The sequence below is a fragment of the Coenobita brevimanus genome, chromosome 61, assembly GCF_032717465.1.
Source record: "Coenobita brevimanus isolate Jiangsu-jjx chromosome 61, ASM3271746v2, whole genome shotgun sequence".
Taxonomy (NCBI): Eukaryota; Metazoa; Arthropoda; class Malacostraca; order Decapoda; family Coenobitidae; genus Coenobita; species Coenobita brevimanus.
In genome coordinates, this window is record NC_137014.1 from 3,011,051 (window position 1) to 3,037,151 (window position 26,101).

The 26,101-nt window shown below is 41.6% G+C and overlaps 1 protein-coding gene across 1 annotated transcript in view; it reads left to right on the forward strand.

Moving 5' to 3' along the window:
- LOC145403606 (DNA repair protein XRCC1-like) overlaps window positions 1–25,633 on the forward strand; it is a 34,292-nt gene extending 8,659 nt beyond the window's left edge. Inside the window, exons 3-13 of the mRNA XM_080275282.1 lie at window positions 521–727; window positions 4,140–4,275; window positions 6,626–6,760; window positions 9,352–9,712; window positions 10,866–10,979; window positions 11,674–11,801; window positions 12,289–12,361; window positions 19,798–20,071; window positions 22,650–22,783; window positions 23,106–23,181; window positions 25,485–25,633. Coding sequence (XP_080131408.1) covers window positions 521–727; window positions 4,140–4,275; window positions 6,626–6,760; window positions 9,352–9,712; window positions 10,866–10,979; window positions 11,674–11,801; window positions 12,289–12,361; window positions 19,798–20,071; window positions 22,650–22,783; window positions 23,106–23,181; window positions 25,485–25,598 — 1,752 coding nt within the window. The 3' untranslated portion in view covers window positions 25,599–25,633. The remainder of the gene's footprint in view (window positions 1–520; window positions 728–4,139; window positions 4,276–6,625; window positions 6,761–9,351; window positions 9,713–10,865; window positions 10,980–11,673; window positions 11,802–12,288; window positions 12,362–19,797; window positions 20,072–22,649; window positions 22,784–23,105; window positions 23,182–25,484) is intronic.
- The last annotated feature ends 468 nt before the right edge of the window (window positions 25,634–26,101 follow it).

Sequence of the window (26,101 nt, forward strand, 5' to 3'; positions counted from 1 at the left end):
GCTTGCGTGGTCCGATTACACTTGGTTCACAGACTACACACACATCCAAAGCGACTACAACACTACAGTTACACTTACAAGCACTTCTCACCCTACATACAATCTCTACCAGACAGCCTAAGCCACTTGGTAGAGATACACTGGCTGTATCATCCCGACTTCGGTCGGGATAGGCCGGTCCTGCAGTGGATACTCAAACGGCTGATGATGATGATGATATATATATATATATATATATATATATATATATACACTTCAACTTGATACATAAACAGTTCAACATTAGGTTTTTCCACACCTTCAACACATTGTAACTTTTCCCTTGTTCAGAATCTGAGGCCTTGTGGGGTTTATTCCTGAGGCATCATTTCATCAGGTTAGATGCCTTTTCTTAGCCTGTCTAGAGCATCCTTGAGTCATTTGCAGGTTATAACTCCATCCCCTGCTTCACCTCTGTATCTCTAAGTAATTAAATGTCTTCATTACTGTACAGCAATCTGATTTTGATGTTTGTCTCCAGGTTCTCCTCGTAGCATCCTCCTTCATGACGCCCATTGAGTCTAGGAATGGGACTGACCTCAACCGAGTTCGGATGTTTGGAATGGACAAGTTAAACAAAAATGTGGCCGAGCAGAAGTGGGACCGAGTAAAAGTGATTTGTACACAGCCTTTCAACAAGAAAATTCAGTATGGCCTCTCCTTCATCACTGTTAGGGCACCAGACCAGGTATGTTGTAACAGACAGCACTGACACACACGCATATGGTAAACTAGATTGACTTCAGATAAAGGAGTAAGTGTACGAGATAGCCAAACATTATTCATTTAAAAATTTTTTTAATATCAGAACCATAATATTTTAAGTAATGACATATAACTGAAACCACACTAAACAGTTATATAGCTGTATGAGGAACTCAATTGAGTAACTCTGAGCATGTCAAAATCAAAATGGAAGATAATGGGGGTTAACTATAGTAATGAATTTTTGACACAGCACCTCCACAGTTCCTCCATGGAGTGCCTCATAGTTTTATGACGATGCATCATACAGGGACTCTGGATTAAAAAAAAAAAAAAAAAAAAAAAAAAAAGATCCATTATGTGCCCTCCATTTTCTCAGTTTATTGATTATGGCTCATTTGGAGCTGCTCCACGGATAGCCTTATATTAGGCCTGTCAGTCTATCTGTATCTGTTTATCCATCTGTCTGTTTGTTTATCTCTATCTACCTACCTACCTACCTGTGTGTGTCTACCTGTTTGTCACAAGATGCTTTATTCCTGGAGGGGATGGCCACAAACAGTTTGTTCCCATGTTACCCTACCCTCTGCCATCAGGCTGCCATCCTTCCAATTCACACCATCTCTTTTCCCCATCTTCATTCTCCTTCTCCACCTTATCTTCAGTTTTCCCCTCCACCTCATCCTCAGCCTTCTCATCCACCTCATCCTTATTCTCCCCATTTACCTCATCTTCATTCTCCTTCTTCACCTGACTCATATACATTCTTATAGCTAATCTTTTGTTCATCATTCTCTTCACATGGCCAAACCATCTTATGGCAATTGTAACACTTCCCAGCATATTCACATCAGCACCACATCTCTCCTGAACCTCATCAGATGTCTCTGTCTCTCCACATCACTGCATATAGGCTACTCCTTTTAGATAGGTTATTTCCACTCCTCTTTCTTTGGACACATGCCCAAGCATCACTTCTGTACATAAGAGTGCGAATCACAACACTCTTATGCAACAACATACTGTATTAACTTCCATGCTCATCTCCCTGCCCTTTATCACTTCCTTTAGTTTATATGCAAGATGTACTCATTCCTCTAAACTCTTAAAATAGATGCAGTATTCATCATTGTCATCCTTCCTCTTTTTCTAACCTGCAGGTGGGGTGAGGGAGATTACAGATAGCCAGAAAGAGGAAAAAATACAATACTGGGAGGACAAATCAACAGCATACTCACTGAAATGGATATTCATTCGCTATTCAGTCCCCCAGAATCTGGGCTCCACTTGATAGGTACACCTCTCCACATGACAGGCATTACACTATATCAGTAAAAATTTTAAGTACACATTTACAGGCATAAAACATCAGCGTTGATGGCACAACATCACTCAGATAACGAAGAGGCTTGATTGTTGACATCTGTATTGTAGAAATTATAGTTTCCCAACATATACTCAAGCAAGAACAGCTTTCCTGCATGATGATGGAAGAAGAAAGCACCTAGTCCTGTTGTTAGAAGTAGGTGCTCCTATGTGAACATCACACTGCTAACAGTTAGAGGCACAATTCTTACCTCAGTCAAGTGTAAATGGTACCTTGATATCCCAGGCCACAGTAGATGTCCTGGTACACACTCATCAGTCTCACCCAGTTACAATAGATACACTAGGTCACACTCTTTGCAGAAGGTTCTCACACTGAACACTGCAGGTCACATCTCTGGACACCACAGCCATGCAGGGTGTAAATAACAGTTAATGCCAGTGTTTTTATTTTCTTCACAAAAAGACCTTTTCATATAAGACATTTATCTACAACTGAAGCAGCTATTCATTTTTAATTTAACTCAAACATCTTCAGCAGAATAACAACCTTGATAACATAATCCCCCCTCCTATGTTCATTGCCTTAGGAGATATATTGCTGCTTGAAGTTCAGGAAGAGACATAAGTACCAGCATTACCTAGTGTCTTTGCAGAACTACAGACCTTCCCATCATCATTAAAGAATACCGTATATTTCCCAGAACGGGGACTTGAGTATTCATTTGTGATGTAACTGATAACATTCTGATTCTGTATATGTTTTGGCACATATGTCATACACATATCACAGTACCAGTACACATCATAATATGCACTGTGATGTGTATGACAAAGAGAAAGAGAGAGAGTGAGAGAGAGGCCTAGCAAAATGACTAATATAATGAAAGAGCATAGAAGTACCCAGTAATGAATATATTTGAGGAAGGAAGGTATGATGTGATGATGGTATGTAAGATTAATGTAACAACTGTTGCTGTTGCTCATCCCCAGTCATGCTTGTTAAGGTAAGAGTGAGTCGTGACTGGGAAGAAAGGATATATCCTGGGTCAGTTGCAAGCACTCTTGGCAGATGTAAAGAGGGAGTGATTTTCTGTGAATGATGAATGGATGAGAAGAATGAGGGACATGTAATTTTATATGTTGTACAAGTACTTTTTAAGCCTGATATTGTGAGGATGGCTTGTATGGTTATACGGTACATGCACCATGTTCTAACAAGAGTTTGGAAGAGAACTTGGTTTGATATGAAGAAAGTGACTGAAAATATTGGTCAAAGAAACTCCCATGCTGGGACTGCAAATGATACAGTTGAGGTTAATAATTTCTCAACAGTTGCATGGAGCTCAGTTATACAGCAAGTGCAGAGTCAAAATGTACAAGGCTGAACCAAGCAAACATGGAATATTGCCTTTCAGAATGTATGTACAGTATAGTAAACTGTGTCCAAAAGCAAAGTCCTAGGTGAGATTCTCACATCTTGTGGATCTCATTATACATCACTGATATCCTTTAACATTGTTCATCAATTAATGGGAAATGATATGCTGGTTTTGGTATTTAGTAAAAATTCTCATCTGTAGGAAAACATCTTGTGTACAATAGTCAGCCCAGGTATGAATCATCCTTGAGAGGAAGCACACCAGTATTAAAATGATTCACTGATCAGAATAGTCCACAAAAATCATTGTAAGAAGTTGTTATACAGAGATTTTTTTATGCAGACACTTCATCATGGGGTTGCAAAGTGGAAGTGTCTGACCAACTGGATAGTGTTCTGGAAGGCCTTGGGAACCACTATACAGTATTTAGATAAATGCTGCTGTACGCTGTGTGTGATTCGTTGTCCATAATACAATGATGTAAAGGTATTTGTAGTCAGTATATGAGAGTGAGGGTGTGAGCTGGGAGCAAGGCAGTTAAGTGGCATTGGACAGAGAGACATGGAGGCAATTTGTTTGTGGCCATCCCTTACGGAATTGCGGCGTCTGGCAGTAGATAGATAAATAACATAATCTTGACCAATAATTAGAGCATTTTTTAAAATACAGTTTCTTCGCTGTTCACAGGAAGCCAGTGGCTCTGCAGCTAGTGTTACCAAACTGGGAAGTTTTACTTTGAAAGATGAGGATGCTATGGACCCAATAACTACCGGATCTCTGTTTGCTCGACGCAAGGATAAGGAACCCTCTTCTCCTATGTCTGGTGAGCTGTCATACAATGTTGAACTGTAGGCTGTATAATCCCAGTGTTTTAGGTAGGAATGAGGGTTGGAATGAAGGTGATATAAAAGAGAATGGATTTAGGTAGGGTGGTGAAGCGGGTATATGCAAGTCAGTTGAGAGGTGGAAGAAGCATGGTAGGCCAAGAAGGTGGCTGAATATAGTGAGTGAGTGTGTGATAAAGTGATAATGGAAGTTGATGAGGTTATTGAATTGACTTGGGATCAGGATTGTTGGATCAAATATGCACAGAAAAGCATGAAAATCTTTTTTCTTTTTTTTTTCATTTCTTTAAGAATAACCTGTCTGGCAGATTTACTTGAAGTGCATCTGTCTATATGACTAGTTAATGTAATTCAGTCCTTTAATGCCCAGTCAATAGCGTAGGGGCATAGGGCCCGGCTACTCATTTCAGCCAATTGACCAGGCACTCTTCCTTGCATAGGTATAATGTGAGCAACAAACCCGAACAACCCTTCTGTTGGAAGCCCATGTGGGCGTCACCCATTTGGAGTGCCTTAACCCATTAGACCATCATTGGTCCATGTTACCACCCAGCATAGCAAAATGTTACTGGTTTGTCACAGAACAAAGAGTGACCTAAGTGAAGAAGTACATTAATCCATCCATCCACCTATCCAGTCCAGTTTTGCCCCATCAGGAGTGTAGAGATCTGGTGCTAAGCTACTTGGTTCCAACACATAAGGCAAGAGGGACCAGTCTCATTCATCCCTTAGTTGCATTTTTTTTTTTTTTTTTTTTTTTTTGGGGGGGGGGCATAGGCTTCACAGCCTGCTCCCAAGGCCACAGACAGATGTACAGGCTTCTTCCGGTCAGACTGCCTTAACCTGCTAGACCACCAGCATATTAAATGATATCTTGGGTTACAGGAATCTGTTTGGCTTGTCACTCAGTGTAGTGGCACCTTACAGAGTGAGAGTGAGAGAGAGAGCAATACATTGAAGGGTGGATGATGGGCACCTGCACCTAACAAGAGTTACATTATAAATTAATGTTTTAAAAATATCAGGTGGTGGAGTACTGGATAAAGTTGTCATCCATGTGTAGTCCACTGTCCATTCAGGGGATAGAGAGGGGTTGAGGGACATTTTTATAACGGCAACAGAGCTTTAGTGTTATGATAATGCCACCACATTAAGGCAACCCTCACCAAAACCACCTTCATGTATAGAGTATGTATATATATGTGTGTATGTACTATAATAGTAGTAATAGGTCAACCCGTTTGTCTGGTTTATGTGGTAGGTGGGGGCACTCACCATCCACTCACTCGATGTAGTGTTGTTGTCGGGTGTCTGCCCTTTCCTCTCCTCCATCCTTCTTACCTTCCATCCTCTTCTGTCTTTCTTTCCTTCATTCATTCCTTGTCCTTCTGCCTATGGGTGACTCTACACTGAATGACAAGCTAAATGGTTTCCTGTACACCAGGAAACCATTTACTACACTGGGTGGTAACCATGTAACCAGACTTTGGTGCCTGGTGGTTTAGTCGGTAATTAAGGCGCTCCAATTGGATTGAGCCTGTGAAGGTTTATCCAAGAGGTGGTTGGGGTTGATTGCTCATGTAATGCCACTCAGGGATGAGTGAGGCTGGTCACTCATCTTAAATGTCGGGACCAACTGCCTAGCCCTGTGCTCCTATGCTTCTCATGGGGCAATGTAGGATTGGATGATGGATAGATGTACTGTAATAGTAGTAATAGGTCAACCCATTTGTCTGGTCGAATAGACCCATCAGCTGCAGGGGATATAATATATCAACCTGTCTGTCTGGTCTAGCAGACCACAGGTAAGCTCTCGCCCCTACAGGGCTGACCTGTGCAGTGAACCAATGTTCCCTTGCTATGGACAGTACATCGATGTGGCAAGGCATAGAGAAGTGTGTGAAGGTTTATTTCCAGGATGGACTTTGCATTTGCACATCTCCACCGAGTTAACAGGGGCACCATAGTAGGCTCCACATCACCCTGTTATTTAGTTATATATTTACAACCAAGCATTGTAAAGGTTTCCTGGGTTACAGGAAACCATTAGGCTTGTCATTCAATGTCGAGTCATCAAAAGAAGAAGTAGGCAGCACTACATCAAGTGAATGGATAGTGGTTGCCATCACCTACTACTTGTGTGTGTATGTTGGTTGTGTGCACCAATGTGTGTGAAATGAATCAGGCAAACACAAAATCTTTTTGTCTTGTGTGACAGTAAATGTTTTTGTTCACTGTTGACATTACTGCATAATGAACTAACACACATATTGCCCCCAAGCTTCCATCTGTCTACAGTCACATAACCGGTGGGGCATTGTGTTGCAGGTGCAGCTGCCATACGTGCGGCATCAGCGGCCGCAGCTGCAGCCTCCAGTGCCTCCCCTGCACCACACAGGAGGAAGGCAGAAGACCAGGCTCCTGATAACACATTCTACCAGCTTAAGAAGAAACCCAGCAAAGGTAATTCTCTTTACCATAACCGTCTGTTAACTTACACGTTTTGATTATATGAATCTGATTATCCCAGCATAATAGTGGAGGCACTTAGAATTGAAGAGAGAGAATCTGTAAAAGTTTAATCAGGGTACAGTGGTTCTTTTCCTATCATGTACTATTGAAATCCCACATCATATCTTGTTGGTGTTTTGCGTCTTTACTTTTAAATGGATCATTTAATGAAGTTAACCAGGTGGTGCAGTGGTTTAAATGCCCCAGTCAGTTAATGACAGCTGTGTCTTGTATGTAGTTGTGTAATGTCATCAAATGATGCAGTCTAGATACCTTCCCATAGATCAATTGGACCCAGAATCACTTTTTTTTTTTTTTTTTTTTTTTTTTTAAATAAGAAAAACAGGGAAAGTGAAATCTTCTTGTATCTCATGTTCTTCCAGCAAGTACATCCTTAGTTACAAGAAGAAAATTATCTTAAGCTATATTTTTGTCATTGCTGGCAGGATGAAAGACAGTGCAGAATCTTTCTTTGGATGTTATTCTTCCAGAAAATCAAAATCTGCAGCTCAGTTAGCTAAGTATCCCAAAATAATGGAGAGGTATATGAGGGAGGGGGATGTGAGGTGGGAGCAAGGCAGTGAAGTGGCATTGGACAGGGTGACATGGAGGTGATTTGGTTGGGGCCATCCCTTACGGGATTGAGGCGTCTGGCAATTGATAGAAATATATAATTTGGGGGGAAGGCATAAATTCAGGTTGCTATTGTAATCTGTATATCAAAGACTGCCCTAGAGACTGGTATTATCATCATCATCATCATCATCATCTCATCCGTATTATCCACTTAAGATGAAGTTAGGTAGGATTCAGAAACAAACACAAAAGTAGACCTCTGGTATTAAATATCAGAATGGTCCACACATTCATACATCATTCATCCTTTAGAAGTGGCTTCACCTCACGTGCAGAACCATTTGGCCCTATCATCTTGTGTTTTAGGTGATTCTGTATTTTAAAATTTGATCATTACTGTTATAATTGTTTTAGACTACATTGATTTTTTTTTTTGTGGTAGGTGGGGGCGCTCACCATCCACTCACTCGATGTAGTGGTGCTCTTGGGTGTCTACCCATTCCTCTCCTCCAGCCCTCTTTCCTTCCATCCTCTTCTGTCTTTCTTTCCTTCAGTCTTTCCTCGTTCTTCTGCCTACGGATGACTTTACACTCCCTCTTGTGTCTTTCTTTCCTTCATTCTTTCCTCTTCCTTCTGCCTGTGGGTGACTCTACACTGAGTGACAAGCCAAATGGTTTCCTGTACACCAGGAAACCATTTACTATGCTGGGTGGTGACCATATAACCAAATTTTGGCGCCTGGTGGTTTAGTGGCTAATTACAGAGCTCCAATCGAATTGAGCCTGTGAAGGTTTATATCCAAGGGGTGGTTGGGGTATATTGCTCACGTAATGCCACTCAGGGATGAGTGAGGCTGGTCACTCTCATCTTAAATGTCAGGACCAACTTGCCTAGCCCCGGGTTCCTACCCTCCTCATGGGGCAACGTAGGATTGGATGATAAATGAATGAATATTTTATTTTTTTTTTTCTCTCTCTCTCCAGTATACTGTACAGTATTTTGTTTTTGATATTATTTTTTTTATTATTGTGTTCTTGATGTATTACCACTGTTTGTGTAATGGCTTTTCCATTGTAGCTTTTGTAAAATTTTTGTGTTAAATGTTGTATGTATATTTAGTTTCTTTCCATATGTGTTTAAGTGAGTGTGTCCTTATATGTATATTTTCTGTCTTTTCCAGTGTGTTCTTCTGTTGTGTGTTTTGTTAAAGGGTGTCTTGGCACATTGATTATTTTGATTGGCTGTATTGGGGTTCAGGAAATAGAACCTGTGCTCTTGAAAAAAATAAATAAATAAATAATTCATATATACTGGTACCCATTTATTTTAGATATCAATAAATCAAAGCATAGCTGATATTCAGCTTGTTGTAGTAAGGAAAAATGTCTATTTGTTTGTATTCCTGTCTGTTTGTCTGTCTGTCTCTGTTTTTAACTAGACACTTGAAGTTCAGAAGGGGTGGCCATAAGTGAATCGCCTCCATGTTACTGTGTTGTACATCATCAGGCTGCTCTCTTTTATACTCCTCACTCATGTGCCTCTCCACCCCATCCCTCCATCTCATGTTTGGTCTTCTCCCATCCTTCTCCACCTTAATCATATCCACTCTTGTAGTCAGTCTCTCATTCTCCTTTCTCATAACATGGCCAAACATCTTAAGGCACTTTTAATGCTTTCCAGCACATCCACATCACCATTACAGTACTCCTTTACTTCATTATTTATCTGTCTTTCTCACTACATAACTTCACATGCTCCTCTCATTTCCGTTCCCTTCGCTCTTGGCTTGGGCCCTTCCAACAGAGTCCAAGCGTCACTTCTGCTCGTCTGAGTTGGGATCACAGTATTATACCATCATCTAACCTCGTTCTTACTGTCATGCTCATGGAAACAGAACATATGGTATATTCTTGTATGTGATTTTTGGAGATCTTGAAATGGATGATTTCCACTTTTATCCCGATCAGATGAGAATGGTACCAAGAAAAACCAGGAGAGAGCAAAGGAGAAGAATGACAGCAAAGCAGAAAAAAGAGAAAAGAAAGAGAAGCCAGAGGTGAAAGTAAAGGAGGAAAAGAAGGAGAGAGGAGAGAAAAAGAACAAAGGAGAAACAAGTACCCCAAAGGGAGAGAGGCACAACAGGAGTGAGAAGACAGCAGAGAAGAATGAGAGTCAGAGGAAAAGTCGTCCCTTTACATCGCTAATGGAGGATGTGGTGTTTGTGTTGAGTGGGTATCAGAATCCTGAGCGCTCCCAGCTTCGTGACGCTATGACAGATATGGGTGCCACATACAAGTCTGATTGGGGCCCCACATGCACCCACCTCATGTGAGTTTACCTGTTGGTATTTTGTGTAGTTTTTTATTTATATATATTTATTTATTTGTTTTTCTTTACAGTAGTTTCTCATGTTTGCATTTTTTGGTACCTAAAAAAAAAAAAACACACACACACACACCAGGTTCAATATTCCCAGATTTAGAATCTGTTGTTTTTATTTAAGTTATCCAGTGAAAGTAGAAATATAATATCATTGAGACTTCTGTGTAAGTCATCTGTATTATAAGTCATCTGTATTCACTGGTGTCTGCATTTTTTTTTTTTTTTTTTTTTTTACACAAATGGCTGAAAAAACAAAGAACATGCTAATTCAGTATTTACTAGTGGTCAGCTGAGACTGCAGTGCAAGTGGATTCATCCTTGGTTGAGTTTGGCCAAGTGAATTCTCTTCATAGTACAGTATGTTCATTCATTCTTTCATTTAAAAAGGCTCCAACAAGTTTGCATGTGTCAGTGTAAAGAAAGTGCACATCATAGACAATCCAGCTGTAAAATCATCTCTGGTGACTGTGGTAGTGATAAGTAGATAAAATGTATATTCTTACTGTGAAAGACAGTGTGTGTAATAAAAGCAAAAGTTCATTATAGTGAGGATTTGTGTACGGTACTTTTTTTAATGAACAACTGCAAACTTTTACAGTTTGGAAGAATTATAGAATACCATGTGAGAATTAAGCAACTGGTCACTCTCGCTTTAATTGTCTGAACTAGGTAGCTTAGCCCTGGGTTCATAAGACTCACAGAAAAGGAGGAGTAAAGGCTTGGATAATGGATTGATACAGCATGCCCTCATTTTACAACTGTGATGCATTTTTGGAGTATGATCATATAAAGGATTAAGTGTTGAAGCAATCATATAGTGAGAAATCAGGGATTACAGCAATCTTTTGAGTGAAAAATAATTGTAAAACAAAAAAGTCCTACATTCTTATTGATCATATAAGCAAACAGTTGTTTAGAATGATCATATAATGGAGAAGCATTGTGTGTATGTCTAATAAAAAAATACCTCCCAGAGTTTTAGTAAGCCCACTACACTGGAAGCAGGTCTGTACAATATGTAGAAAAAGGGTTTTGCTGTACACAAGAAGGAACGGAAGAAATGTAGAGTTGCCACTAGTTACAGTATTGTTTGTTGCAGCTGTGCCTTCAAGAACACCCCCAAGTACCAGCAGGTGCGAGGCAAGGGAAGGATTGTGACTGCCAAATGGGTAACACAGTGCCACAAGGATAAGAAGAGATACCCTTGTCGCAGGTAATATACAGGTGCTTCTCTCAGCTTGTAAAATGTAGATTGGAGGCAAGACTCCTGAGGCTTGAATGATGTGCAGGTGATTTTGTGGCCCATCTCACTTTAAATGCTGTTGATAGTCCTCCCACATTTACACTTATTCAGTTTTTGTGTTTGGATCATACTGCACCCATATTACTGTGTATTAGGGACATGAACTGGGATAAAAGAAAAAAAAAATAGCAGTTGCAGATTTTTAGTTGTGAGTTTCCTTGCATCACAAGTGCTGGTAGGTGGGGTTAGCACTTTCATATTTCATTGGAAAGAGGAAAATGTGTGTGTGTGTGTGTGTGTGTATGCCCTTTTTGATTTTTTTTTTTTTTTTTTTTTTTTTAGGGGGGTTGTGGCCTCTCAGGCCCACCCTTTTGGTCACTTCTGATGATATGGGGATTTTTTTTTTTTTTTTATGTGTACCCAGGGATGTGATTAATAGTTAAAGAAGTGATTAAGGTAATGAAAAAAATTTATCACAAAAATTTCTTGAGTAATTGTTACTGTGCTGTATGGTATATATAGCGACATTTCATTTGAAAAGTTTGATGGAGTGGTAGACTGAAATTATTGCAGGTATACAGAATGAGTGGTGTCTGCTGTAATGATCCTTATACTTTATGCCATTGGCCAGATTTTCAGTTGCAAGTTTCATCATTTATTGTAGGTTTGAGCTCGAGAAGAGGCGTGGAGGTGATGAGAGTGAGGAAGAGGTTTGGGCTGATGAACTTCTGCCAAAGAAACCCAAACCAGTGGACAAAGATGTTCCCTCAGCAAGACTCTCACCCAAGCCAGGTAATGGAGAGGCTGTAATGTACATGAGAGAGAGAGAGAGAGAATGTGCATGTGTGTGTGTGTGTGTTTAGGTCCATATGTGGGTGTGGCTGCAGAGTACAGTTACGCATCTCTTAATTGTTGAAAGGCCTGCAGTGGATTCATCCTTTGGAGGGAAAATAAGCCCTGCCCACTGATTCCCCACCCATTACATGATCATCAGCCAGTCACAGGCATTGCCAGCCAGCTACGCCAGCCAAAAGTTCTTGGGTATATTTTAGAAGAGTGAGATGCATCCATTAATAAACCTTCCCCTGTCCAATGTTTTTATTAAATAACATAATTATGTATGTTTTAATAATATGCTGAAAAAGGTAGATATGCAATATATTACTGGCACCTATATTGATTTTGATATGAGCAGTACATTTTTAGAGAGTAGGTAGACAACTTTTTGATACACTTTTCTTAACCTGGATTGATATTAATAACCTCGTTAACTTTTCAGAGCCTGACAAAGATTTATATGGAGAGGACAGAGACACAAGTGATAATGAGAACACAGATGATGAAATTGAAAGGTGAGGGCTAGTTTTCTTTCACCATAACTTGACCAAGATTATCACCTTTTTTGCCTCATATTTCCTGTAGTTCAGTGACAGAAAGACAATTCTATAGCTCTACAAGCTTTCAGTAGCATTTCTTCATAACATTGTGGTTCTGCAGCCTTTCCATAGCATTTCTTCATGCCTAGCACCATATTCTGGTGTTAATCTGTTTGCTGCAACTCACCAATCTGAGTGGAGAGATGGTAATTATAGGCCGAGTTATACTGTACTAAGAGGAGTAAAGAGTGTACTTATGATTGCTTTACCATGTATGACAGGGTTTTGTTCTTTCAGATGCATGTTTTTCACTCTTAATAAGGTTGCTTTGAACTTAGTGTGATTTTTTTTTTTTTTATTATTATTTTTTTTTTATGCGAGGAAGAAGGAACCAAAGGCCAAGAGCCCGCAGTAACAGTTCCCTCCAAGAGAAAAACAAAATACAATAGAGAGCCAAATTCAAGATCCGATCATTTTGAGATGCCTGGACACACTACGTTTGAAAGACTGGAGATCATAGGCAGGAGGAAATACAGACAGAGGGAGACAGTTCCAGAGCTGACCTGTTGCATAAATGAAAGACTGGAAGTAACGGTTAACTCTTGCATTAGAGAGTTGGACAGAAAAGGGATGAGAGTTTGCTGCCAGACGGGTGCTACGCGCCCGTCGTAGAGGTGGAGGAATGCAAGCAGACAGTTCAGAGGAGCAGTGACCATTAAAGTAGCGATAGAAAAGAGATAAAGATGCAACAGTGCAGCGAAGAGACAGAGGTTGAAGGGAGTCAGTAAGAGGAGGAGAGTTAATGAGACGAAAAGCCTTTGACTCCACCCTGTTGAGAAGAGCTGTATGTGGGGAGCCTCCCCACACATGAGAGTTGTACTCCACACAGGGGCGGATAAAACCCCTGTATAGAGTCAACAATTGTGCAGGGGTAAAGAAAGAGTGGAGTCGGCTTAGCACACCCAATCTCTGGGAAGCAGATTTTACAAGAGATGTAATATGATCTTTCCAAGATAAGTCCCGAGTAAATGAAACCCCAAGCATGTTCAAGGATGATGCAGGATTAAGCTGAATATTATTAAACATTAGTGGGTATACCTGTGGAAGATTTTGTCGGGTTGACAGGTGTAAGAACTGAGTCTTAGATGCATTAAAGACAACCATATTATTTTTACCCCAGTCAGAGATATGAGCCAAGTCAGACATTAGGTGTGCCATAGCCTCATCCCTTGTTTGTTGAAGTAACTGTTGAGATGGGCGTTGCGGGAACCGAATGGAAAGGTGAAGGGTGGAGTCATCAGCGTATGAGTGGATAGGGTTAGATGTACAGCTTAGAAGATCATTGATGAATAAGAGGAAGAGAGTTGGTGATAGGACAGAGCCCTGAGGAACACCACTGTTGATAGATCTAGGAGAAGAACGATGGCCGTCTACGACAGCGGCTATAGAACGACCAGAAAGGAAGCTAGCGATGAAGGCACAGATAGAAGGATAGAAACCGTAGGAGGGCAGTTTGGAAATTAAAGATTTATGCCAGACTCGATCGAAAGCCTTTGAGATGTCAAGTGCAATGGCAAAGCTTTCGCCAAAGTCCCGAAAGGAGGATGACCAGGAGTCTGAAAGGTAGGTGAGAAGATCGCCAGTGGAGCGTCCCTGACGGAACCCATACTGACGATCGGAAAGAAGGTTGTGATAGGAAAGATGCCTTAAAATTTTTTTATTAAGAATTGACTCGAAAACTTTTGAAATACAGGACGTTAAAGCAATTGGACGATAGTTGGAGGGTTGGGAGTGGTCACCCTTCTTTGGGACTGGCTGAATGAGAGCAAACTTCCAGCAAGAAGGAAAGGTACAAGTTGACAGACAAAGGCGAAATAGTTTGCCTAGGCAGGGTGTAAGCACAGAAGCACAGTTTTTGAGAACAACAGGAGGGACCCCATCAGGCCCATATGCCTTGTTAGTACTGGAGGCCAGTAATGGCAGAAAATACATCAACTGAAGAAATTTTAATGTCAGCCATGAGGAAGTCAGAGGGGGAAGTGATGGAGGAACAGCACCGGAATCGTCTAAGGTGGAATTGGAGGAGAAAGTCTGTGCGAAGAGATCTGCTTTATCAGTAGAAGAAATAGCTACAGAACCATCAGAGTAGAAAAGAGGAGGGAAGGATGATGAGGTAAAGTTGTTAGGAAGATTTTTGGCAAGGTGCCAGAAGGAGCGGGAAGAATTCGAGTTGGAGAGTTGAGAGCATTTAGTATGGATGAAATTATTTTTAGTAGAGCGAAGAACAGACTTAGCACGATTCCGGGCAGAAACGTAAAGATTATGTGATTCAGGGGTGGGTTGGCTCCGGTACCTTTTGTAGGCCTTCTCCTTGTTGCGGACAGCATTAGAACAAGCGTGATTAAACCAAGGCTTTCTTGCGTAAGTCAAAGGATATGAGAAAGGAATGTATGCTTCCATGCCCGAGAGAATAACCTCCGTAATGCGCAAGGCACACTCAGATGGCTCACGGCCATGGAAGCAATAATCATTCCAGGGAAAATCAAAGAAGTACTGCCTGAGGGCCTCCCAGTCCACAGCTCCAAAATGCCAGAGACGACGTTTCCCTGGAGGGTCCGCAGGCCGTACTGGAGCGATAGGACAGGTTAAGGTAATCAGGTTGTGATCGGAGGAGCCCAACGGAGAGAAAAGATTAACAGAGTAAGCAGAAGGATTAGTTGTGAGGAAGAGGTCAAGTATGTTGGAGCTCTCTCCAAGGCGGTCAGGGATACGGGTAGGGTGCTGTTCAAGCTGCTCTAGGTCATTAAGGATAGAAAAGATGTAGGCTTGTTCACCAGGTGGATCCGTGAAAGGAGAGGAGAGCCAAAGGTGGTGGTGAACATTGAAATCTCCAAGAATGGAGATTTCAGAGAAAGGAGAAATGGACAGAATGTGTTCCATCGTAGAAGTAAGATAGTCGAAGAATTTTTGATAGTCAGTAGAATTAGGGGATAAGTAAACAGCACAGATATATTTAGTCAGAGAATGACAGGAAAGCCGAAGCCAGAGAGTGGAGAATTCAGAAGAATCAAGTTCAGGAACACGAGAGCAAGATAAGTCGTTGCGTATGTATACACAACAGCCACCTTTGGCTTTGAAATGAGTATAGAGAAAGTAGGAGGATACAGAAAAGGGTTTGCTGTCAGTTGCCTCAGACAGCTGAGTCTCCGTTAGAAAAAGAAGGTGAGGTTTAGAGGAGGAGAGGTGGTGCTCAACAGAGCGAAAGTTAGATGAAAGGCCACGAATGTTGCAGAAATGAAGAAGAAGAGAGTCAGACAGTGGTTCCAGGCACCTCGAGTCGTCACCGGGAGAGGGGCAGATGGCGGGGGCATTTATGGTCCCCCCCCCCCCTGGGGACTAAAGTGTATGACCTCAACATTTCATATCCTGTCCAACCAGCATAACCCACATACGTATCTAAACCGTCCAATTTTCACTGCTGTCACTCCTGAATCATTCAGCCAGATCATGCTGTGCCTGCCTAAGCATCAGTCTGAGCATTGTGGAGTTACATGTTAGTGATCATGGAGATTGTGGTGCAGTTTTACACCATGCCTTACCCTTCTTGGAGAGGCAAAGGCATTGCCCACATGTAGAGGACTTTAGTTGCTGAATGAAGGTGAGAGAGGGAATTGGAGCAAGGTGAGGTGCATGGAGAAGAGGGGAGACATAGGAGGGAGTGGGATGCAGGAAGGAGAGAGAAGAAAACGAGAGGGATTAGAGATGGAGACAGTAAAAAGTGAGGAGGGAGGTAGATGGGCATTTAACAGTTTGTGTTCAAGCTCAAATGATGGCAACTTAGGTATTTTGTGTACATGAAAATTTCTTAAAACTGGTAGAAAGGAACCCTTGTTTTTTCTTTTTTGACTTCTTGAGAACCACTTTTTTTTTTTTTTTTTTTTAAATGTGAGGAAGAAGGAACCAAAGGCAACGAGCCTGCAAAACTATTCCGTCCAAGAAAAACATATAAGAGAGAGAGCCAAATTCAAGATCCGATCATTTCCAGATGCCTAGACACACTGCGTTTGAAAAACTGGAGATCATAGGAAGTAGGAAATACAGACAGAGGGAGACAGTTCGAGTTGACCTGTTGCATAAATGAAGAACTGGGAGTAATGGTTAACTCTTGCATTAGAGAGTTGGACAGAAAAGGGATGAGAGTTTGCTTCTAGATGGGTGCTACGCGCCCGTCGTAGGGGTGGAGGAATGCATGCAGACAGTTCAGAGGAGCAGTGACCATTGAAGTAGCGATAGAAAAGAGATAAAGATGCAACAGTGCGGCGAAGAGACAAAGGTTGAAGGGAGTCAGTAAGAGGAGGAGAGTTAATGAGGCGAAAAGCCTTTGACTCCACCCTATTGAGAAGAGCTGTATGTGGGGAGCCTCCCCACACATGGGAGTTGTACTCTACACAGGGGCAGATAAAACCCCTGTATAGAGTCAACAATTGTGCAGGGGTAAAGAAGGAACGGAGTTGGCTTAGCACACCCAATCACTTGGAAGCAGATTTTACAAGAGATGTAATATGATCTTTCCAAGACAAGTCCCGAGTAAATGAAACCCCAAGCATGTTCAAGGGTGATGCAGGATTAAGCTGAATATTATCAAACATTAGTGGGTATACCTGTGGAAGATTTTGTTGGGTTGATAGGTGCAAAAACTGAGTCTTTGATGCATTAAAAACAACAAGATTATTTTTACCCCAGTTAGAGATGTGAGCCAAGTCAGACATTAGGTGTGCCATAGCCTCATCCCTTGTTTGTTGAAGTAACTGCTGAGATGGACGTTGCGGGAATCGAATGGAAAGGTGAAGGGTGGAGTCATCAGCGTATGAGTGGATAGGGTTAGATGTACAGCTTAGAAGGTCATTGATGAATAAAAGGAAGAGAGTTGGTGATAGGACAGAGCCCTGAGGAACACCACTGTTAATAGATCTAGGAGAAGAACGATGGCTGTCTACAACAGCGGTTATAGAACGACCAGAAAGGAAGCTAGAGATGAAGGCACAGATAGAAGGATAGAAACCGTAAGAGGGCAGTTTAGAAATGAAAGATTTATGCCAGACTCGATCGAAAGCCTTAGAGATGTCAAGTGCAATGGCAAAGCTTTCGCCAAAGTCCTGAAAGGAGGATGACCAGGAGTCTGAAAGGTAAGTGAGAAGACTGCCAGTGGAACGTCCTTGACGGAACCCGTACTGACGATCAGAAAGAAGGTTGTGTTAGGAAAGATGCTTTAAAATTTTTCTATTAAGAACAGACTCGAAAACTTTTGAGATACAGGATGTTAAAGCAATTGGACGATAGTTAGAGGGTTGGGAATGGTCACCCTTCTTTGGAACTGGCTGAGTGAGAGCAAACTTTCAGCAAGAAAGAAAGGTACAAGTTGACAGACAAAGGCGAAAGAGTTTGCCTAGGCAGGGTGTAAACACAGAAGCACAGTTCTTGAGAACAACAGGAGGGACTCTGTCAGGCCCATATGCCTTATTAGTACTGTTATTGCCTTGTGTTTGCTAAATAGTATTATGTGTTCTTTAATTTGCCTAGTGGATCTGGACCTGAGTTTGGTATGGTTACCTTTATTATGGAAAATGCAGTTTCGTAATCTGGTCAGCAGAGCAACAACCCCATCATCTCAGGGCTGTATGTTGAAGTCTCCAGCATGGTAAATGAGTTGAGCGACGGTGAGTCCTCCCACTTGCCAATCCACCTTAGACCAGAATCATCAGATGTTGTTTAAACACTAAGAACTAAACGTATGATAATGATGATGAAGGTAATTAAAACACCATGCCATGAGTTTGACTGGCAAAACGACATACTGGTAACAGTTTTTTATCTTTACTGAGATGGCTTATTTGTACAGATATACAAAATAATGATTAATGAGGAGTCCCTTTTAGAGGGTTCTCAAGCTGTAGCCTTAGAAGTAATACACAATATGTCATAGATTTTAGGAAACTTATGCTTGTTAATATAATGTAGGAGGATTTGAGGGTAGCTTCACTGAGTAGGGTAGTTGTGGAGTACCGTACTGTCCGCTCTCTGTCCCATATAGTAACACAGTAGGTTAACTATTAGGTGTTTGATTAGGTCAGGAATGTATTCCAAAATTTCAGTACAATATCCACATAAATGGTATTGTAATGTTTATGCTACAGATTGAAGCCCTGGGCCATGCATGCATGTCATTTTTTTTTTTTTTTTTCCCCTTGCTGTTGACAGTTAACATTAATACTTGGTGACATGTAGCCCCAGCACCACCAGTGTATCAACAGGTAGCTTCCCCCCCTCCCTCCATCACCACCACCACCATCATTTATCTAGGGCCATGATTCTGAATTTGAAGTTTTTCTTGTAGGCCACCAACTACCATCAAAGGCTAATGAGTCCAGTCTGCTGCAAGGAACAGACTAGTTACAAACTGTAGAAGAGAGAGATATATATGTAGTAGTCTGACCTGCAACTTGAATTGTGTGAATGTAGTTGGAAGTGTTATGCATTGCCAGCTACTGGGCTTTTGAACCCACATGACTTCCATGATAACCATCGAGGAACATGGATAACCATCTACCTCCTACTGTGAATTGGGAGAAAAGGATAAATCAGATTTATAAGTAGCATTTTAACTTTAATAGGCAATCTTTCCTTAATATGGTGACCTCTTTTGCACTTGCTGCCGTCAGACAATTTTATTTTACTTTAAGATCCTTCTTTCCTTCCATCCTCTTCTGTCTTTCTTTCTTTCATTCTTTCCATGTCCTTCTGCCTACAGGTGACTTTACACTCCCTCTTCCGTATTTCTTTCCTTCATTCCTTCCTCTTCCTTCTGCCTGTGAGTGACTCTACACTGAGTGACAAGCCAGATGGTTTCCTGGTGTACGGGAAACCATTTACTATGCTGGGTGGTAACCATATAACCAAATTTTGGCGCCTGGTGGTTTAGTGGGTAATTAAGGCGCTCCAATTGGATTGAACTGATGAAGGTTTATATTCAAAGGGTGGTTGGGGTTTATTGCTCACGTAATGCCACTCAGGGATGAGTGAGGCTGGTCACTCTCATCTTAAATGTCAGGACCAACTTGCCTAGCCCAGGGATCGTACGGTCCTCATGGGGCAATGTAGGATTGGATGACGGATGGATGAAAGGGGTTAGAAACAAACTCTGTTAATCCATTTAACAAAGAGAGTTTTTCCCAAATGTGAAGAAAGGAAGCAGACACTTGCAAGAATACGTTAAAATAAGGAAATATCATGAGAGTGAAGAGGTAAATTGCTAAAACAAGAAAAGATGATAAAAATAAAAAGGGGGAAATGTAACAAAGAGTAACTGTACATGCAGTTTGTTACTCTGTATAATTTTTTTTTTTTTTTTCCAGAGCCAAGGCTAGGAAAGCCAAAGACACACTACAGTCACCAAAAGTGAAAAATTCCTCTAAAGCTGCTGAACCACCTAGCAAGAGAAGTACAGACACCAACACCAGTAAGAAGAGGCTGGCTGAGGACAGCGAGGCAAGTCCAAGCTTTAAGAGGAAGCCCAATGCTGTGAAAACTGAGGAGGATACCAGTGCGATGAACGGCATGAACGAACACATTGATGATGATCTTTATGATGCTGACACCGATGTAGATGAAGAGCCCGACCAACATCCAGTATGCATCAGCATATGACCTGTTTTCTTGACTTTGCTGTAGATAGTTCTCCAACTGTTGCACTGCTCCTCCACACACTTTTTAGATATTTCTCCAACTTTTGTGCTCCCCCACACCATCCTAACTTTTTTTTTTTTTTTTTTTTTTTTTTTTTTTTTTTTTAAAGCAAATCAGGTTATAGTGTTTTTTAATGTGTATGCAGTGAGTACAGTAAGAAACAGAAAGACAGTCTTCACTTGAAGATCAGTAATGTATGCAAGCAAAATTCTACTTTTAACAACTTTTAAGTGAGACATGCTGTTGGTGTGACCAAGGGGTCAAGAGCTCAAAAAACACCTATTTCTGGTTTCAGAACCACATTATAATGATTCATGGCTAAATTTAAGTGAAGAAAGGTGTTAATTCATTAGCAGTTTACAAATGAAACAACTATAGTGACTCATGATAGATGTGGTGTAGGGAAGCCTGGTGATAAAAGGGTTGAAGAATTTGTGGGTAGATGATATGGGCACATGGAGTGAATGTTTGTAAAGTGGATAAGGTTGTGCAGCTTGTTTTTGTTGTTATTGTTGTTTGCTAATGTGGGCATGGACCTGGTGGAGTGCAGGCTGATGTTGCCCTTCTGCTGTCTGCTGTCTTTCAGGGGATAGGAAGGAAGTAAAGAGGCATTTTCATAACCGGATAGCTGAGCAACCCGATTTTTTTTATGCTGCCACATGAAGGCATCCCTCTCAGACACAAGTTAGGTTGGGAAAATGGATATGGCTGAGTAAGTTTGAAGGTGAGAGGAGGTGTGCTAGGCCAACAAAAATGAAGAATGAGTTTGTGAGGGAGCTAGGTTTGGAATTTGGTGAAGCTAAAAAACTGACAAGGATCTTGTAGTTATACGAAGAATGTACGGAAATGCACTCTTTTTGTACTTGATAGTCAGTAGAATAGCCTTATTCAACAGATTTTATGAATTGCATCTGAAATATACAAAGGATAAATGCAAGCGTTTGTACTTTCATGGTGGAGCCAGACTTTGTGATTGTATGGCCCATATCACAGTACATGCTGTTAGATAGTACTCTTGCTTCTTGTGTGTTTGGTTTCTTTATTTATGGATTCTACCTCACCTTCTGTCTTAGGTGGGATTTAAGGTTGAGATGATGATTTGACCTTCCTCCTTCATTTTATGGCACCAGTTTGGCCAAATGGCTCAGTTGCCCAGGTATACAAATATCCCACATTTCCCTCTTACTTCCCCCAGAAGGAGGATGGTGGTCTGCAGGAAGGCAGCTTGGGCCTGCAGTCCACTGGGTATACATCCAGATGAGTTGTGTGTGTGTGTGTGTGTGTGTGTGTGTGTGTGTGTGTGTATGAAATTACTAATCATTTGAAGTGTGGGGCAGATATCTTCAGTATTTCAGAGAAATTCCTCCATTTTTAATCATGGCAAGTGCAAAGCAGTATTTTATTGAGTTGCCTTGTAATTCACCGGGTTGGTCAGGATCACTTGATGGTCGTGATCGTCAGTTTTTACCCTCCCGGAAGGAAGCTGACAGCTCATATAGTCCGATCTAAGGGCAAGGCTGTGACCTTCACACACGCACACACCCGTCCCCTTGCTCGAGGGGGACAGTAACCACTCACTTGGTCAGTGAAACTTTTCGCAACCTGAGCGAGGCGCGAACTCCTGTCCACCAGTTGGCAAGCGGGAACGTTACCACTGCACCTGTTGTTGAGGCTGGTCACTCTCATCTTGAGTCAGGACCAACTTGCCTAGCCCTGGGTTCCTATGCTCCTCATGGGGTGACATAGGATGGATGGATGGATGTACAACAATCACAACTACATATCACCTTCACCAAGAAACAAAGGTACACCCAATCAAGGCCACATGAAGTTGAGGGGATCACAATTTATCACTTCAGCACAGTAGCCATCTCACCCTTGCAGCCATCCACCCATCCATCACCTAATCCTACGTTGCCCCGTGAAGAGCGTAGGAGCCTGGGGCTAGGCAAGTTGGTCCTGACATTTAAGATGAGAGTGACCAGCCTCACTCATCCCTGAGTGGCATTACATGAGCAGTAAATGCCAACCATCCCTTGGATATAAACCCACACAGGCTCAATCCAATTGGAGCGCCTTAATTACCGACTAAATCATCAGGCGCCATGATGTGGTTACATGGTTACCACCCAGCATAGTAAATGGTTTCCTGGTGTACAGAACACCAATTGGCTTGTCAATGTAGAGTTACCCCTAGGCAAAAGGAAGAGGAAAGAATGAAGGAAAGACAGACAGAAGAGGGAGTGTCCTTGTGATTGTTGTACATATTGTTAGTATTTGTAGGCCTTGATTCTGTGTTTTCTGAAGTTTTCTCCTGTTTTTGACTTGAGGGACTAGCTGAAGCTCACATACCGGTAATTTAGTGTTGCCTGGATGAGCTGTTTATTGTCTGTTTTCCTTCTCTTGTCCAAAGGTAGTGCCTCTGAGTGTTGCCAAGCATTGTGTTATTGAGAGAGCTTTACGCCACTGTTGGTTGATTGGTGATAGATGTGGCACATACAGTACATTTTTCTTTCATCAGGCACTGCCAGATACATCATCAATACCACTGCCTGCCCTGGGTGACTACTTCAAGGGCAAGACATTCTTTGTGTATGGGAGCCTGGCTGAAAACCAGAAGAAGCTGCTTACTCGTTACATCATCGCTTTTCATGGGTATGTATCTTCAGCCATCTATATGTCTGATACATATACAGTATATATATATATATATATATATGTGTGTGTGTGTGTGTGTGTGTGACCACTGGGTACATTTAAGTGAAGCTACAGCATGAGGTGAAAGTTTTGGGTGTATCACATAGAGCCAGGATTCTGGGGGCTTGAATGGTGAGTAAATAGAAGTGTGGCCCATTGGATTGGGCAAATTTGGGCTGTTTGGACTTTGCTACTCCTCACCCTGCCCTGGGGTGGGAAAGGAGGTCCAGATGATGATGATGATGACGACAACTATTGTATACAGTATTGATTATTTCAGAGAGGTTGAGAGTTACATGAGCGAGAAGGTTCAATTTGTCATCAGTGAAGACATCTGGGATGACAACTTTGATGAGGTTAGTACACACCACAAGTGACCTTTCTTATTACTAATTTATAACTAGTTTCTATTTTCTTCATGCGCTCAGAACCCTAATTCTTCCCAACCTTAAGTGAGAAAAGAGGTTTTGACAATGATGAAGCTAATGATGAAGATGAGGAGGAGGAGGAGGAGGAGGAGGAGAAGGACAAGGACAAGGAGGAGGGTTCTAACTAGATTTTTGGAGTTGTGAGTCATATTGGCATAAAAAAAGCATGTCTTTCTCTTCAGTATAATGATGTTTTTTTCTTCCAGGTTATGATACTTAGAATTGGAGGAGTTTTGAAAAAGCTTCCTTAACCCCTTCAGTATGAGACATTCTTCTATCAGTCTTTAGCCAGACGCATCAATCCCGTAAGAGGTGGCCACAAACAAATCATCTCCATGCCACATTGTCCCTTGCCATTTTGCTGCCCGCCCCCTGGCTCACACCCCACTCTCTCATATACCTCTCCACTCCATCCCTCTATCTCATCCTTGGTCTCCCCCTCCCTCTCCCCCCCTCCACCTCACTCACATACATTCTTCTCATTAGTCTCTCACTCTCCATCCTCTCCACATGGCCAAACCTCCTCATTGTATTTCTTCTAACACTTTTAAGTCTCATCCACATCCACACCACAACACTTCCTCATATGTCAGTCTCTCTCTCCATGTAACTCCTAAAGCTCCTTTCAGGTAACTTATTTCCACTGCTCTCACTCCTATTTGTGTACTTCTAACAAGGTGCAAGCTTCTCTTTTATACGTTAGAGTTGGTATCACATTACTGTCATGCAGCATCTTTTTTTTTCTTGCATGCATGCCTCCCTCTTCCTTATCACTGCTTTCAGAGGACCAGCAGCTTTCATTCCCTATTGTACCCATTCAAGCACGTCATTCTTTTGAACTTCCATCCTCACACATCACTCGACCCAAGTACATAAATACACTTAAATTCATTTCCTCATCATCCAACTTCACTGTGCATCCAGTAAATTATTTTCTCTCGAAGACCACAACTTCACGCTTCCCTACATTCACCTTTAGATTTTGTTTCTAATTCACTCTCCCAAACATATTCACCAAGCCTTGCAGTGTCCTTCCATTCTTACTTGACAATGCAGTATCATCTGCAAACAGCAGAAGAAGAAGTTTCCACATACTGCCCTCTCTCATTAGGGCCACTCCAGCATCCACTGCCCTACCTTGCATCTTGTTTATAACTCCATCCATATACAGATTGAACAATCATGGAGACATTACACAACCTTGTTTCAATCTTACATTCAGATAGAAAAATTCACTCGGTTCTCAATCTTCATGCTCTGCAGCTTATTCACCCTCATACATACTTTTCACAGACCTCACGGCATTCAACAGCTTCCCATTTACTCCATTTATTCGTAATATTTTCCACACATTTTGTCTATTCACTCTGTCATATGCTTTCTCCAAATTCATGAAGGCTGTTTGCTATTTCTTTCCCTTTTCTAGAAACTTTTCCACAAAAGACCTTAGGATGAATATCTGATCTACACAACCTCATTCATTCCTAAAACCTCTCTGTTTTTCTCCAAGTAATTCCTCTGTTATTTCCCTAACACTGTTAGTAAGTGTTTTACCATATACTTTTCCTATCACACTAAGAAGACAAATGCCCCCATGATTATCACACACATCTTTTTCCCCTTTTCCTTTGTACAGGGGAATAATTATACCTGACTTCCAATCCTTGGCAATTCTGTCTTCCTTCTAGGCCAATCTACACATCTTCCTTATCCACCCCACTATTATCTCTCCCCCATGCTTCAGCATTTCACCACACACTCCATCGGGTCTTGGGGCTTTCCCCATTGACTTTCTTCATTGCTTCCACTACTTCTGTCCTACTGATCTCTTCCTCCTTCCAGATTTGAATAATATTTTCTAGGACTTGGAAGATTAAGCTAAATAAGAGCATTTGGAGTTACATGGAGAGAGAGACGGACAAATGAGGAAGTGAAGGAGCATTGTGGTGTGGATGTGGATGTGACAGAAAGGGTTAGGAGAAACACACTGAGGTGGTTTCACCGTGTGGAGAAGATGGAGAGCGAGAGACTAATGACGAAAGTGTATGTGAGTGAGGTGGAAAGGGGAAGAGGGAGGGGGAGGCCAAGGATGAGATGGAGGGATGTAGTGGAGAGAGAGGGGTGTGAGCTGGGAGTAGAATAAAAATAATTAGGCTACAGCTAGAATAAAAGACAGCTTTAAACCATTCCTTGACATGTACACTAACCTGTATATGCTTCTCTCCTAACAGGCTCTGAATGAGAACCCGTCACTTCAGTTTGTGAAGCCTTTGTGGGTGTGGCGGTGTTGTGATAAGAAAAGGCTCCTCCCTCACCAGCCCTACCTCATTGTGCCAAAGGAATAGAGGCGTATAAGCACATCACACTACATTCTGGTTTTACGTTATGAGTAATTCAACATACTGTGCACACTCTTCACTCATGTGGAAATATAAAACATACACATGAATACACTGCCTCTTTTCTTCCATGAGTGTACCAGTAATTCAAAATACTGTGCACACTCTACACTCACATGGATATATGAAACACATACACACAATACACAGCCTCTTTGCTCCCATGAGTGCTTTGCAGTCGTAAAACTACCTTATCACCGAGTTTGGTAGTTTAGAGTTTTTAAATAAACAACGACCATCGTCCATTCACTTGACATAATGTTGCCTACTTCTTCCTTCACCTTTATCAGTCTTTTTCTATGTCTGCCCTCCTCTCTTCCTATTTCTCCCATCTTTCCTGTCACTTTTTATTACTCCTCTTTCTTTTCAGGTGGCTTTACATTGAGTGACAAGCCAAATGGTTTCCTGTAATCCAGGAAACCATTTACAACACTGGGTGGTAACCATAT